At 39.7% G+C, this 17,032-nt stretch overlaps 1 protein-coding gene across 1 annotated transcript in view; it reads left to right on the top strand.

Moving 5' to 3' along the window:
• LOC102383324 overlaps nt 1-17,032 on the top strand; it is a 186,712-nt gene that overhangs the window by 148,361 nt on the left and 21,319 nt on the right. The window contains exons 50-59 of the mRNA XM_014519708.2: nt 1,755-1,921; nt 5,227-5,339; nt 6,591-6,666; nt 7,674-7,811; nt 8,538-8,700; nt 9,973-10,094; nt 11,437-11,577; nt 14,723-14,836; nt 15,486-15,614; nt 16,137-16,298. Coding sequence (XP_014375194.2) covers nt 1,755-1,921; nt 5,227-5,339; nt 6,591-6,666; nt 7,674-7,811; nt 8,538-8,700; nt 9,973-10,094; nt 11,437-11,577; nt 14,723-14,836; nt 15,486-15,614; nt 16,137-16,298 — 1,325 coding nt within the window. The remainder of the gene's footprint in view (nt 1-1,754; nt 1,922-5,226; nt 5,340-6,590; nt 6,667-7,673; nt 7,812-8,537; nt 8,701-9,972; nt 10,095-11,436; nt 11,578-14,722; nt 14,837-15,485; nt 15,615-16,136; nt 16,299-17,032) is intronic.

Below are 17,032 nucleotides of genomic sequence, written 5' to 3'. Positions count from 1 at the left end.
AGTGAACAACACAGAGCTGCCAGCTGAGGTTTGCCTGGCCTGAGCTGAAGGAGGGTGGGAGCAGGTGAATCAGAGCTCACCCCACCTCACCCCCTCCAGCCCCACCGCTCCAGCTCTGGCCAGGCAAACCCCAGCTGGCAGCTCATTCCCCTTCCCCCTTCCCTTCTTGCTGACAGCCCTGGAGCTGGGGGGAGAGGGGTCACCCCTTGGCTGCAGGCAGGCTCCTCAGGCTCCTGCAGGCATGCTCAATTTCTGCTCCCTCTCCTCCCCTCCCCCCTCCTCCCCAACCCAACAGGTGAATGTCTGTTGGGTTGGAGGGGCACTCTACCTCATGGTGTTTTATGTAAAGTGCCGTGAGTTAGAGCTGCGCTTGCATGTCTGTCAGCACCCAAGAGGGCATTCATCTACCTCTGACTGCACCACCTCGAATTTTGCCTTCAGTTTCCAACCAGCTTTCAGCAGCTCCCTCTGCTGGAAACTGTTATAATGCAATTGGGTATCTTGAGTGATGTAAAAGTAGATGAGCCTCTTTTTTATATTTTTGTGCTTTTTTAGGAACCTTGTTCATATACCTCCATCACAAAAACTCTTCCTTTTAAGTAACTAGAAGAATCAAAAGGTAAAGATTGGTAAAGTAATACACAACTCTGCTAATGACCCATCCTCATTTGTATTATGAAAAACACCACATCTCTTGATTTGGCAAGTTGATCTAGGCGCGCGCGCGCGCACACACACACACACCCACCCACCCACCCTCCCACCCTTCTTTCATGCAGCCTGCCCTCTAAATTTCAGTTGTGGCAGAGCCCTCAAAGCACACAGTTTCGTGGCACTGGAGGATATAAAGCTAGCTGGTAACAAACTTTTTTTGGTATGTTATTTCCTATTGCAGTGGGCACTTTCCATGATCCAAATGGAAATTTGTTTACATTCAGATAAGCACTGTGTAAATGTTAAGAAACAGTGGTCAGAAAAACTCAGACATCATACAGGTCAGCAAGGACCAAGTTGTAGAACCAACACCACAAACCCCTACTCCTTAATCTAAAATAATGACTTTGTTAGTTTCTGGTTTATCATATGTGCATAATGATACAACTTGGGCCAGCCTGTAGAAGAAAATTGGACAACAAATCAATGTACTGGATTCACAGCCATGTTTTTGGCTACCTTGTCAGAAGCTTTTCTCAGTTTTGGGACCCTCACCTGTTTGTTTTTTTTAATTTGTTTTTCCTTTCTTTTCTCTTTATATTTGTTCCAATGTTGTTATTTAAAAATCAGGAGCACACCAAAAAAAGAACTGAAAACATTTCATTTGAAAAATGGTGATTAGCTCTAGCTGCAACTGAGAGGAACATTTGACCTAAAATCCCCCACCATTTTGGAATTATTCCTGCCTTTTGAGTGCAATACAAAACTGCATGTGTTGTCAAACACAAAGGCTCCAACCCAGTAAAGCACATGACCACACTGACTACTCATATAACATAATGGAAGTTCCACAGGCACTTCACTGCTTTTCTAGATCAGGGTTTAATATGTACAAAATGCATTAAAGACACCAGTTTGTGGTTCTCTTACCAAACTCTAGACTCTCTTATCTATGTCATCCTAAAATTGACTTTGTGATGCTTTGCATCCTGACCCCAAAGGTGAATAGTTGGTGGCTATTTTGGTTTGGTGTAAGACTTCATGAAATGGGATGGAGTCCATTAAAAGGGCGTTATTCCTGCTATGTTCATTGCTTTTAGAAAACAAAGCCAAAACAACCTTTGAACTTCAATACGATGACAAAAATATAACTGTGAACTTGGATGTTAATACCCATTTTGAACTGTATGGTATGTTTGAACTCATGGCAGAGGTAAAACATTCAATATCTATTCTCAAGCATCTTGGACTTCCCTTCTCCATTAAGGTAATAAAGCACTGATTAGTTTTTGTATGCTTTGATTAGATGAGGCTATGGAGTTCAGGGGGCAATAATTCTAATATTAGGCTGGCATGAAGCCAGAATAATTTCAGTGGCATTAGCAAAATTTACTCCAAATTTAAATTGGTATAGGTGAGTACAGATGCACATTTAGCATGTTGAATTGCTTATTTAACTTAAATACCTAACAGTTCACTTCCAACCAAATCTAGGTAGTATGAGAAATTCCTGCTTATATGATTAATGACTTCATAAAGCAGAACGAACATTCAAATTAAGCTGGGGTGGTCATTTTCTAACATGTACAGATTTTTAGCAAACTATAAAGTCTTTTTTTTTTTTTTTTTTACAGAAAACAGATTTTGCGTGCACAGATTTTGATACAGAATTCTTGTGCCAGATTTAGGCAGGTGTAGCCCATTTGTGTAGCTTCCTAGTCAGGTGCAATGATTGCGGGACACACAAAGTTAATATTCAGACAATAGCTGGACATTCCCAAGCTATCCGGTGGGGTCAGCAAAGCCTGCACACATTCATCTCCTAGGAAAGGTGCTCATTGGAATGTCTCCTCTCTCATTGGTTGGGTCATGCATACACTCGTTAGCTCCTGAGTTAGCTTTTTCTGAGATAAGAAAATGGTTTGCTACAGGGCAAAGGTAGAATCATAGAGGAAAAAGGCTGGTAGCCCCAACCTGCTTGTGAGACAAGTGGCACAGGCAGCCTGTGTGTGTGATGCACAGCAAACCAAGAAGAGGACAGGCAGTACAGTAGCAGGTAGGGAAGGAAGCACAAAGCAGAACAGCCAATCAGGAAGGGGAAGGAGATCAGAGGGGCACTCAGGCAGGGTGTGGGCTAATTTGTGGCAAGCCTGACAAAGGCTGACACCCACTGATTTAGTACAACCCTTTGCTCAAGGTAGGAATGTCCCCATTGCAATTTAAGACCATATATAAGCTGCATATACATTACTTACATAGATGCACACACACTGAACACATGCATTTCAAGAGCACATCTGGGCTGGCCCTAGATATTAACGATCACAACGACATTGGTCCCCAGGGAAAAAGCTATTATTTTTTGAGGAGTCAGTGATACTTTGGATTCACATAAACATCACTGACTCAAGGAGCAGGTCTGTATGCATGCAGCAGTAATGTCATTTTCAGTTTCATAGGATAAAGGTAAATTTAAAAATAAAAATGAACTAATATTAGATCAATATTAAAAGTGCATATTAAATGTCAGTGTTTGAAATTAAATGTTTAATGACAACATCAAAGCATTAGAACTCCCCCTTGCTCTTCCCATTTCAGTCTTTTACTGCAGTATCTTTACCCTCTAACCATCCCAGTGAGGAAAGGAAAAGGACACAGATGTTAGCCGGTTTGTGTGCAAGGAGTGAATGTAGTCCTGGGTATTTGAGGGGTCCAGGTAGGACACAGGAGAGCCTGCCTCTGAGACAAAATGTTTACAAATATCCACGTTAGTACTATAGCTCTGTAAGCAGGAAATACTGTTTAATAAGAATGAAGTCTTCTGCTGCCTTGCTGGAACTCAATTTTAAACACACCTTCTATTAAGCCTTCTAAATAAAAGCAGAATTTACATTATTACCCAGTGAACAAGAACTTCAGAAACATCAAAACAGCTTCAGAATTTGTATAAGTTTGAAAGAGGTTGTAAGGAAAATGCAGCCTTTGTCACTTATTGTGAAAACCAAAGGCTCTGTGTTGTATAACGAGGAATTTGGGCTTTACTTATACAGCTACAACACAGTGGCATTAAGTTAGGAAAAACCCTTGTAGCACAGAGGCTTGTAATGGAACTGTCTCTTACTCAGTCATTGTGTTTCCTGTTTTCTGTGTAGATGTGAGATACCTGGATGACCATAAGGTGTTTGACTGTGTACTGAATAGCATGTTGATTTAAAAAATTAGCACTGTCCTACTTTAGTAAAGCTCACATTAGGTGAATTCAGAACTTCCAAAGTGGCATATTAAAAAGGAATTGCCAATGGGGAATTATCTCTGAATCGGTGTGATCTTAGTGAGTTCTGTGGAGACTTGTATTAAGCTTTTCAACATTTTTATCAATGAGCTAGAAATGAATAAATCACTACTAATTAAGATGTGTGTGTGTGACACAAAGTGATGAGTAGAAAAGCAGTGATTCAGAGAAAATGAGGGATCATAGTGGTAAGCAGCTGCACAAGGCAAAAAGAAGTTCTTTTTGTTCAGCATATAACTAGCTTGTAGACCTCATTGCCACAAGGTGTTCTAGATGCTTTAACCAGGACTGGACAAATTGTTCAGTGGGTATTGAACATAGTGCTGCAGCCTCCAGATGAAAACTTTTCTAGGCCTCTGACTGATGGAAGCTGTAAGGAAAAAGGGACCGCAGACAGATCACTTGAGATAGGTCCTGAACATATGCTCCTCTTCCTCAGAATCTTCTTTCTGAGGCTAGTTGCTGTTGGACTCAGTATGGCATGTCTTATATCCTTAAGAGGCATGTCCCCATGTGCAGGAATGTATGTTTCCCTGGGGACAAACAGAAGCAGCACAATATGTGCCACTGCTACTTGTGCCCGGGGAACACCTGTGCATGTGCATTCTGGCATGTGGTAGGTTGACCCTGGTGGGGTAGTGGAGGCTGGGGCCAGCACCTGGGCTGGCCCCAGCAGACTTACCTGGGATCCTGGAGGCCTCCGGAGGCTGCAGCACAGCAGTCCAGCAGCAGGGAGCCTGGTTGGCAGCTGGAGTATGGCACCAGCAGCCAGCCAGGCTCCAGTTTCAGGTGGTGTATGCTGCCACCACATGTGCCACCCCGCTTTTTTTAGGTGCGTTTTTTTTTTACCCCTGGATTTCCCAATGTTACCCCCCTCCCCCTCCCACTGGGTCTGTGCTGCAAATCAGCAGTGAGAAGAATGCCTGCATCTACAGGGCGTATGGTGTGTGGCGCCGCATACTGCATGTGTGCGCTTGTCTGGATGTGCCCAAAAAAGGATATAGCTGAAGCTAAATAGATTCAAATGTAAAATAAGGCACAGATGTTCAGCAGTGAGGGAGATAAATCACCATAACAAACTACCAGCAAGCATATTGAACTCTTTCTCTTGAGGTCCTCAAATGGAAATTGGATTTCTAGAAGATAAGATTTAGCTGAAGATGATTTTTGCTTTAATCTAAGACAAGTGATGGCTCAATATAAGATAAAACAGGATTAACGTTAATGACCTGTTCTGTGCAGATCAGCTTGTCCTTAAACTCCATTGATCCCTTTCTCAGATGACATTCCTTGAAATCCTGACTGAAAACAGAATTGAAGGGTCTCTGAAAGTGACCTGTGAGCCAAATGCAAGCCTCTCATTCACCATCAATAAGAAAAATGAGCAGCAAAGGTGAGAGGGTGATTTTAGCCATTGTAAAGATTCAGTTAGGCTGGTGGGATCACAGAAGCACCATTTATGTACCATTAAATGCCCAAAGGAAATTCAGTTGGTAACCAATTCTGAAATGAAGTACATAACCCCAGTAAACACATTGTGTACTCAGGGAAGTATACAGAGGGCTGAAGAACAGCATCAACCCAAACCTGCAGGTTATAGGGGGAGGCATGACCATGTCACCTGACGGGCCACCTGCTGCCACGTCCATTCCCCCCTTCTCTTTCTATAGAGAATAAAATGGAAAATGAAAACCTCCTGCAAGGGACCTCAGCATCTTGGCTTTCCATGTACGAGAGAGGCAGTATTTCCATGGAGATTTAGACTTGTATTCCCTTGGAGGAGTCCAGGGGACTGAAGCCTCATTCAGCCAAGTACTTAAGAACATGCTTTCTCTCAGAGCATCAGTTAAATTTCTGTTAAACTGCTTCAGTTTAGTTAAAACCCCATAAAAGTGGTGAAGGCACACAGAGGCTTATAAATAAATGGCAATTTTTAGCATACAGCCCATGCAGTATTTACTGTGTTTGTGTACATAAGTCTGTGTCATTCTGCTAGAAGTTTTCAATGCTCTTTCAAAAAAGATTAATTATGGAAGTGATGCATTTTGATAGGATTACATAGCAAATATCTTAATACAAATATTTAATGCGTTAATAATGCACAAGCTTATGAGGTTTATAATGTACTGTATTTGTGTGTCTAAGAACCAAAATACTACTATTTTAGTTCTTTCAGTACATTCCAGTCTGGGGGTCTACACTTGAGACCCCTTTCACATTCAAGCAAATTTCCAACAATATCAAAGTTAGATAGTTATATAAGTGTCTATACCCATATATTCCATTACATAAATCTCACGGTTAAACCAGTGATGCATAAAATGTGATAAACAGTGTTTTCCTATTTATCAGGCTGAATTCTACCTTGGAAATGTATGTGTACCTCTCCCATAAATGTCAGAATTTGGCTCTAGTTATTCAGATTCCTTTGCTGTTGAATGAACCTGCCAACAAAGGAAACTTACTAAGTGCTCACTGTGGGAGGAAATGTAGTTCATAATTCAAAAATTCTAGTGGACCATTCTGCTTTGTTGTACCCACTTATGCCAGCAATGAGCTTTGGCCTTTCTGAATGTTGCATTTAATTGACTCATAAGCAATTTTAGAAATACTGCTGAACAAACAATGCCTTTCTTTCCTCTAGTGAAGAACTGAATATAAAAGCTTTACAGAACTTTTTTCTTCAATACTTGCCCAGCACAGTTGAACTTTCCTCAAAGGTAACTATGTGCTAGTTATCTATCATACACAGCTTTGCTAGTTTTATCTAATATTTGCAGCTTCTAACTGCAATATTTGTAGCACTGAGGACTATTACATTTTTTTTTGATAATGGCAACTTTCCAAGTTGCTGGATGTTTTCCAAAGTAATACTGTCAGCATTCTGCTCGTAATGGTATATATTAGTTCCTCTCTGTAGATTCCATTGTGTGTACTTGATTTTAAAAAATGCCAGAATTTGTATCCAATAAAAATTGTTAGCAATCCCCAAACTCTATTTAAAATTATACTGGCTATTAAGAAGTAATGTTTGGGTAGGAAATAGTTCTTCTCTACCAGTGGGAGGGAAATGCACAAACAAGGTTGAAGTGAAAGAATGATAGGGCCATTTGTTGATGGGAACCTGAACTATTTGTGTATGAACAATTGTTGCAAGGGTAACAAAGACTACCATATTTTTTTGCATACCACACGCACCTTTCCCCCAAAAACTCAGGCCTCAGGATTGAGATTGCATTAAAGTGAGAAACTGATTTTTCTTTGCTGATATATATATCATACTGATATATAAAGCATGGAAGAATAGAACCGTGGAGAAACCATTGCTAGATGGCTGCCAAGCTTCTCCCTCTGCCAGCCTCAGGGAAGGAGGGGGCAGATTTTACCCTTTAGGATCAGAGCTCCAATGTTAACCTTCTCACAGCACAGCCACTGTAATCAGGATCCTCTGCAGTCATCATGCAGCCACGAGGGAGAAAAATGTTTTCTGCATTTTTGCCTTAAGACAAAATGTGTGTCTTACATTGGGGCTATGGTTTTCATTGAGAATAATCTAGACTATAAACCTGCATGTTACAATGTGAAAATAAGGGGTGAGGGGAGGTGGGAAGGCAAAACATGCCTTCCTTTCAGGTCTTAATGATCATACGTAATATTCTGTACCAGAGAAACATGAGTCTGAAGACTAAGTCATTTATCCCTTTATGTTTTACTGGAACTGCAATAGGTACATTATTATATGAATGAGGCAGAAGGCAGACTCTCTATCAGGATGGAAAAGAAGGATTTCCATGTTACAACTAAGTTATCTTTCACTGGGACCACCTATGCTAATGTCATTGAAATGACGCACACACTGCCCCAGGTTAGTAACACCAAAGAAACTTCCAGAATCACTAGCTGCCCATCTGGTTTTCGGAGAAACGTATCCAGGAATACAGTTACTAAACTATGAAGAGCTATTCTGTTGGATACATCAGGAGTTTTGCCACAGACTCTATTTGCAGCAGGAGCACATTGTTAGCGTACTATGGATTTAAGTTTGTTTAGTGTCCAACAGTTTGATTTGCTGTTTGTTTGTGAACACATGTAGCTAGTGCATGGCATATACAAATATATACTATAAACTACCTTAAAGTTGAGTGTGTGCCATCTCTTACCACACAGTTACTACATATACTTCCTATTCTAAATAGGGAAGAAAAAAAGATAACTATCTATAACTGTTTATACTAACAGCCAAGCAGTGCTGGATTTTTTTAAAGATATGGCACTGTAGGCATATTAGAAAGAGTACTACAATTTATTCAGCCATTTACAGAGGTGAAGTATGTAATAAGCAAAAACAGATATTGCGAAATATATACTCTACTACATATTTATAAATAAAGAGAACTTGACAGCTGAAATGCATTTTTATTTATAGAAGAATTATGTCTCTCAACACCATTATGCAAGCACTATTGTGTACAAGCACTTACTAAAAGGATGATCGCTATATTCAAGAGCTTGTAGCCTCAAGATTGAACATTTTTAGGTTTCCAAGTTGCAAAAACCGTGAGGCTTAATGGGCTTACCTTCCTCTTTGCAGTTAAAAATCCTTCCAAAGCAGCTTCTGTTCATGACTGGTTATCAAAAAGATAACAGAACTCATATGTTGAGGCACATTACTTTGTGGAATGGCAAGGAAGTCAAGGTGACAGGCACTTATACTGGACTCTTCCCAAAGTTATCTGGAGATCATGATATTAAATGTAAGTTTCTAACCTCTCTAGTAAGTCCTGCTAGCAGAAATAAAGGAAAGTAAAAGCCACAAAGCTAATTACATATATGTCTTAATGCCATTTTGTGTCCAGGCCTATGAACCTCACTTAGCCACATTTCTAAGTGGATACAAAGAGCGAGGACTTCTGGAGTGGGCCTTTGGTTTCTGCCCTCGGGAAGAGAATGTAATGCTATCCAGGTTACTTATGGCACTGTGTGAATGATTGAGTGTTCAGTTCCATGTGCACATAAAAATAAATAAAAATCTTTTTATTTTATTGGCAAATTGCAAAAAAAAATGGTTTTGGGTTGAACAAAATGTTCTGCTTTCCTTTGAACACTTGTAACTGCTTTGAAATAAGCATAAATAAAATGGGGAAGAAGCTAAGGGACATAGCTGCTATTCACAAAGGAGAAGAGGATGACAAGTTTCCAGTTATTATCAGCTTTACCATAGCACAGTGGCAGGGCACTCCCCTGAGATTTGCGTTACATGGCTTTAAAGCCCCTCTCTACCAGTTTCAGAGCAAGAGCTTTATTTTAGCTCTCTCCCCTCACAGGAGAGTAATCACTGTAACACAGAGGTGGGTTTCCCTCAGGCTGTCCTGTTGCAGCTGTTCCACTTTGTACAAATATTTATGCATAAGACCAGAGAGAGGAACCAGGACTCCCAGGGGACATTGTGTACATTACACAAAATATGGTGCAGTCACCAATTTTCAAAACTGAAATGAGTAAAAAGGGCCACTAAACCAGTACTCCCAGGGGACGTTGTGTTCTAGCACCCAGTATGTGGCAATGTCCCTATGTCTCCTGTCTAGAAAGACAATCCAGCTCTTAATGCTTAGACTCTAACATCTGAAAATACTGTTTACTGTGACCTAGCTTGATTGCCTTTTGAGGGTTAAAGGTTTCTCCTTTTTCCAATAGAAGGTCATTCTGCCTTCATCCAATCAACTTTCCCGGTTTCTCCCTGTAGGGGTTCATTTTGGGGAAGATGTCACCATTTTGTTTATTATATGAAGTATCTATTCATAAATGAGGAACTTTTCTTTCCTCTCTATGAATCTTCATATTCAGTAGTATAAATTTGTGCCACAAATGTTACTTTATGAAAAAGAAACATTACCTTGAGAGAGAGATTTGTACTAGTTCCCTTGAAGTGCCATGTCATGTTTTTTTTATCATGAAAAATACAAGAAAACTGTCATGTTTGGTGAAATTTAACTTATTTGAACTTTTTTTTTTTTTTTTTTTTAAAGTGGAGCTTTCCCATCCTCTCTCTATCCCTTTTCCCTGGCGTACCAACGTCAACATATACATGGAACATGCAGTGCACACTTACCAGGATGATATTACCATTGGCTGGAATGACAAGGACCAGGTACAGTTGTGCCAGGAGAATTACATGGAGAATAGCTTTGAAAAAGCTAAAAGTAAAAGACTTTGAGCAGGAGGAAAACTGTTGACTTTCCATATAAGTCTCATTATACCTAATAAACTTACCAGATAAAATGATTCCTAATTGCCAGAGCCATGGAAGACTCCTGTTTGCTGCAGAGGCTGGGACTGACAAACAGTTTTGTATTGGTCCCAGCTTCCCACTGTAGCTGAGTCTCTTGATCGTATTACCTCCATAGAGCAATTGGACATTAGCTCAACATATGTCAGGTAGTATGATCCGGAGATGCTCTTCACCAGGAAAGTCCTAACTTTGCTACACTAAGATAGCACTTAGCATGTGTTTTACTTCCTGAACTCTCAGGATGCTAGCATTGTAAGTGTAGTTAAACATGTCCTAAGTAAGATGCAACAAGGCCTTGAGAGGCAGTCAGAGGCAAAGTGGATATGGTTCAGAGAAGGGCTGTAGTAGTTCTATCACAAATGAAAGGAAGAAAACAGCTGCTAAGAATTGATGGAAGAGAATGGCATAACAGCAGAAGCCAAAAAGCAAGGGCATAGGCTGGGGGGAAGACAGATAAGGATCAAAGAGAAAGAAAGGAGCAAATCGTTGGGAATTTCAAAATCAGTTGGAGAATTCTGAATTAGATGGGAAGATGTTGTAGCTGAGGAGTCAACTGAAAAGGATGGAGGGTTTTCCTCATGCGTTGAGGCATACTGAACTCACATGAACAGGAGTTGCACAGATAGGTACACTATGTAAGGATGTTTTTAACATCAGTGATTAATCTTTAATCACAGGTTCTTCTTTCCTTTGATTTTTCTTAATTATCAGGAAAAATTAGAAATCTGGTCAGTGCTACATTTTCAATTGGTGTAACAGATACATCAGCAAATCTATTTTAAAAATAAATGATAAAAAGCCTAGTTAATCAAAAATATCTTCATTATAGTATAGATATGTGAATAGCTTGTGGAGTTCAGAGTATACATAACTTGCAGTACATGCAGTGAATCTGTATCTGAAATATAATCACCAGCAGTCTGTGTTTCTTATACTAGCATAATGTTATTTAAAGCACGTATATTTCAAAGAGCATTATTTTCTGAATTAAATGGGAAAAGCAGGGTATAAAACTCAGTCATAGAGGCACCTGAATTTGCCTACAAAAAATGTTAAGGTTCCCTTGCAATATAAACTCTATTTATGTAAGCTGAAAATCCTAATTTAATTTTAGAAGTGAGGTAGATATGGAAATGCTTCAATTTAAAATAAAAAGAATTTTGTCATTCAAGTCAGTTCTACACCTGTTGATCTTGACCAGGTATTAATCTCGTCTTCCCTGAAGTATGGAAGAGAACATATTAAGTACCAAGCTACTGTCACTCACCCATTTAATTTCACCTTGAAGCAACTGGAGGTCAGTTCCCTGGGGGAAAGAAGAGATGGAAAATACAATCAGCAGGTACAACATTCAGAAGTTCTGCAAAGTGAAAAATAATATTTATTTACTGTTTTTTTTATCCCAAAACTTACCAGATTTTACTGTGTCTTGATTTTGGAGATACCACAATTCTTTCCTTTGCCAGGAAATTTTCTAAGATATTGTTCTGTGCAGCTCTGGGTAATTGGTAACATTTTTTCTGTATATAAAGTGGTCACTTTGGCAGATAGAAGTCAATCTCAGTGGATCGCAGCAATTTGCATAACAGTGCACATCAAATGTAGTTTGGCCAAGAACTGGTATTTAAACCCCTTCATAAATTCCTGAGCTCTGTAACATCCAACCAGAGTAAACAGAACCTCAGTTTTTAGGCTCTTTGCCTTCACCAGATATTGAAAGAAAGAATAACCAAGTTTATGGAAGTAAAATGGGACAAAACACAACATTGGGTTTATCTGAGGAAGAATATGATAGCCTAATTTAATATCCTTCTATGACAAGAAAACTGACTTTTGGATAAGGGCAATGCAGTGAAGATAATTTACCTAGATTTAAGCAAAGCTTTTGATACCATACCTCATGGGAAATTATTGGCCAAACTGGGAAGACGAGGATCAAGGATTACAATAATGAGATAGAAAAGAAGTTAGTTCAAAAGGAGACTCTAGCAGGTTATGCTGAAAGATGTGTTATCTGAGTAGAGAGCAGTTACCAATGGAGCTCCTCAAGGATTAATCCCAGGCTCTGTTCTGTTTAACATTTTTATTAAACAGAATAGATTGTACAGGAACTAGATGCATCCTTGTGAAATTTGCATATGTGGTGCCTTGCCAATACAGAAGAGGATGAATTATCATTTATTATGTAAGATTTCCTTGTGGAATGGAGCATTAAACCATGATATCACTGTGAAGTACGAAGTCATTTACTTAGAGTCCTATAATAATGACTTTAGCTATTGTCATCAGCAGCCCCTTGATATGAGGATGAGTCTTCCAGTAAATAGGGAAGTCATCAGTAAATCCATACATGACTGAGGTGGCTGATTTGAGATCTATGTGCTTGACTGCAGATGTAGCAAATGAACAGTTCCAGAAGGAAGGAGTAAATCCTGGTGATGTCAGATCACAGCTCGTTCCCTTTGTGTCTCTTATCTATCTGCCTACATAGTGAAGTGATTTTGCTTAAAATGATCAAGCATTGGGGATGATTCAGTTCTTGAGTCTCCCAGGTATTGATGTTGTTACTGTATTTCTTCAAATTGGTCTTCAATGTGTCCTTGAATCTCTTTCTGCCCACTTCTAGAGTAGTGATCATTGGTGAGTTGGGACCTTTTTGTGGGGAGCTGGATGTTAGGGATCCTTACCATATGTCCTATACAATGGAGCTGGTGCTGTATAAATTTGATTTCAATGCTGGTGTTATTTCCTTGAGCCAGAAGTTGTATTATAAGTTGGATACATAGATTTGAAGACAACTGAAGAGAAGGGCCTGTGTATATTGTAATTGTAGAAGACCATGAACTGCAAGTGTGATGCAGCTGTGTGATGCAGCTATGAAAAAGGCAAATATAATCCTGGGGTGTATTAGGTGGGCAAAGACAATGACATTCTGATACCATCATACAAGGGGTTGATTAAGACCCCAGGTAAAACATGGTGCAGTCATCAATTTTCAAAACTGAAATGAGTAAAAAGGGCCACTAAAACAGTTAAGGGAATGAAAAACTTTTCTTATGAAAAAAGATTAAAGGAGCCTGTCTTATTTAGCTTAACTAAATGGGGCTCGAGAAGGGATACGATTACTTTTTATAAATATATACATAGGGTGAATATTAGAGAGAGAGAGAAGAGCTTATTAGGTTAAAAAGCAATACTAGAATAAGATCAAGTGACTACAAACTGGCTATGAGCAATTTTTTACAATGGAAATTAGAAGATCTCTAACTATGAGAGTGTTGAGCCCCAGCTCAAGTCTGGGATCGTGCCCGGTATGCAAAAGCCAATAAAGATACCAGGGGTGAAAGTATAAAGAAGATTTATTGCTAGCAATACAAGGTGCAAGCGGAATAATTTCACGTAACAAGCACACAGATTCTTAATTCTAAGCATCTTTTATACAGGAGTATTGGACCTTCATAAGCATTCTTGTTTGCTAATTGGTTATAAGGGAGTGACGCAAGGAGTTCTTTACTGAGCATGTCTCTATACCTGTGTTTTAGCTATGTATCTCATTTCCATACATGTATGTTTCATTAGCATACTTTCTCCCCACCTAGGGGTGTGATTTTTAATATTTAAATTAGCTCTTTGCCCTAGTCCTCTGATTCTGCTTTTGTTTTCAAGCCTCCTTTATCTAAGACTGTCTCCTCCTTATCATTGCAGATGGGCATTAGTTACATAACAGAAACTTTTGCTTGGGCTTTGTATAGTGGTTTCTAGGTCAAACCTGACAAGAGGACTGAAATTTGGAATGGTATTTAGTATAAAATACTGGAGATAAGGAACCTGATTTGCTTTCAGACTGAACACAATAAGTTTACTGAAGGGACAGTATGTTAGAATGAGTTTTTGGGTTAATTAGTATGTGATACATGCAATCAAGTATTTGCAGTCTTTATTTTTGGCCATAGAGTTAATTCTCTCATGGTGCATGAGCTGTGTGGTAATTCTATACTTTGAGGTCCTTTGCTGGTTGCTTGCAAGAGCCAGGAAGGATTTTTTCCCCCTTCTTAAATTATTCTGGGGAACTTTTTGCTTTCCGCTGAAGTAATAGGGCATTGGCCACAATTAAGACTGGGGGTGGAGGGGCTTGCCTGGGATGCACTGATGCTGCTGCTGGTACTTAGAAAATTAAGTGGTTCTTTACTAGAGAGTCTTGCTCTTCCACTTAGTTATATGGATCACTAATTTTGCTGTCATATGGATCACTAATATAAAAATATCCCAACATGTGGAAAATCCTGACCTTGCAAATTCTTTGTAGCAACAGTTAGTTCTTCCCTTCAACCTTCTCCCCCATTCCCCCCTGCCCCCCGCAAACTCTCCTACCTGCCTTCATCCATACAGCCCTACATTCCCTTTGGGAAGAGTCTACTAGGTTTCTGCTGCAACTGCTAATCCTGGAGCCCAGGGACACTGTAGAAATCCATTTCTTCTGGTTTTAGATGCAGCTTGCATGGAATGGTGGACAGCCTGCTGATTTCAACATTTCTTTGGAAAACAAGTCTAAGAGCAGTATCACCAGCTGGAATGGTTGTATGACAGTTTCTTCAGGTCAGGTATGAATTTTTTGCTTTTATGCTGTGAAGTAAGAGTTCTTTCCTTATGTTGAACAAACCCAAGTTTTAGATTAAAAGTCGACTTTTCTAACCACACCACTATGAAGGGTGAAATAAAACTCTGAGGAATATTTGCTGTATTTCTTTCCCATCTAAAGCTGTCTCACCATCATACACTAATTCTGTTTTGCTATTCAATTTATTTTAGCATTTAGGATTAAATTGATGCCTCTGCAGCATGAGTGACTGGTGCCTCCTGAATCTGGCGGGGGGCACCCACAGAAGCCACCGATGGCACTGGCCCTGTCAGGGAGGGCACCAGCCCTACCAACAGCATTAGTGTCGGCTGTCGTGGGGGACACCAACCCCATCGCGGGGGGCACGTGCACCCCCACGCACCTCCTACCAGTCACCTATGCTCTGCAGATGGTCACATTTTATGTTTCCTAATAAGGCTTAAAAAGACATAAGTGGGAGAATGTTCTCTTCCATAGGATGCATTTCTACCCTGGCAGTAGTGGCTCCTTTATATAAACCACTACAGCTATTTTGTAGCAGCTTATAAAACGTATATTCTGTAATTGCAAACTAATTTCTCAAAAATAAAATGTAAGTAGCACAAAGTATATTGTATGTTTCTCTCTTTCAGCTGCAGAAAGTTTTACAGATAGGACACCTTCAGGCATGTGGGTCTATAGAGCAAGCAGCGGTCTTATTTAATGAATATCTAGATCTGAACTGGGATGGCAAAAAAGTTGAACAGAATCTGACTTATGAGGTAACAACAAACTACTGTGAATGTACACTGATCAGATATTTTATTTCTCAGAATGTAGTTAAATAACCTAGAGTTAATGAACTGTCCACAACTGTCCTTTTGTAAAGTAGATTGTTTTAATTTTGTAAGTTCTCACTATTGATCTCTCTGCCTTATTTTCACATTTCTGTTGAATAGCTGATAATAAATTAGCTAAGGTGAAATATTGGTGTCACTTTTGCCTTGCCTTTGCAATGATGTTGTAGTAATGCTATAGACTGCAAAACAAGTGACTGTCTGATAAATTAAAATGCTAATGAGTGAAAGAATTTTAAGTTTCAGAACAACCTTGACTCTTAGCTAAGAGGAACATGGAGAGTCATGGAACTGATACCCCAGTACCCTAAGGCAAATTAGCTGACTATGCATGTTTATATACTGGATCTTCTTTTAGTTCAGAAGTATAAGGAAACAACAATGGGTAGTTTAGGGTACTATAATTTTTCATTTTGTTACTGCATAATTTCTTTTGGTCTAACACAGAGAAACCGACCATCTTCTCCTGATAAAATTCAGCTAGAGGCCACTTTGGAAAACATTTTACTGACTTCATGCACCAAGCAATATATTCTGGGTAAAATGGAAACAAACTATTCAACATGGCTGGATTATTACATAAGCCTTGGACTCTGTGATCTTCCAAATGTAAGTCAGGTATTGGTATATGGATGTTGCTCAAATTCATAACTATTTTCTGGTAATTGACTGAGTTTTACCAAACTGCAGATTTCCACAAAAAATGCAACTGGATAGTTATTTCTAGAATGGCCTTTTGAGGTTGGAGATCATGTATTCCACCAAACTATTATTTTTTTTAATAGATGCCATACGTGGATTCTCTACTCCTCCTTAAGAATGCTAATGAGTTCCTCTTCTTCTGTATTCCTCCTTTTTCATCACTCAAAAGTCCTTTAGCATCTCTTTCTGGAACATGTCAAAAAAGTTCGATGAGTTGGTCAAACTGGATGCTAGACATCTTACCTGGGTTCCCAAGTATAAGTTTTATCACCTCCATAGCATTGCAGCCTTTGTCTGTTCTGCTGCTGTGACAGTTTGGAACCTGAACTTTGGTTCTAGGCTTGATGTTTGGTGTTCAGCTGACCTGAACAAACAGGCACCTTTCTGCAGTATGTCCTGTTTGCAAATTCTGGCTCCATCGTTTCCTTTAGACATTAAGACTCACTTAGTCCACCAACTCAAATAAGACTTGAAACCATAGGCAGTGCGTAGGGGAGGCACAGGGGGGCACATGCGCCCCCTCCCCCCCAGGATTGGCTGCTGCTGGCTTCTGTGGGCAGTCGCCCCCCCACTTTGCTGCTTCGCTGCAGGCAGTCCCCACTCACTGCTCACCACCACCGACAGCGCGGACAGTGGCTGCA

This window comes from Alligator sinensis, unplaced genomic scaffold (genome assembly GCF_000455745.1).
Source record: "Alligator sinensis unplaced genomic scaffold, ASM45574v1 scaffold73_1, whole genome shotgun sequence".
Taxonomy (NCBI): domain Eukaryota; kingdom Metazoa; phylum Chordata; order Crocodylia; family Alligatoridae; genus Alligator; species Alligator sinensis.
The sequence above is the reverse complement of the archived record's forward strand: the minus strand, read 5'-3'. Positions and strand labels throughout refer to the sequence as shown.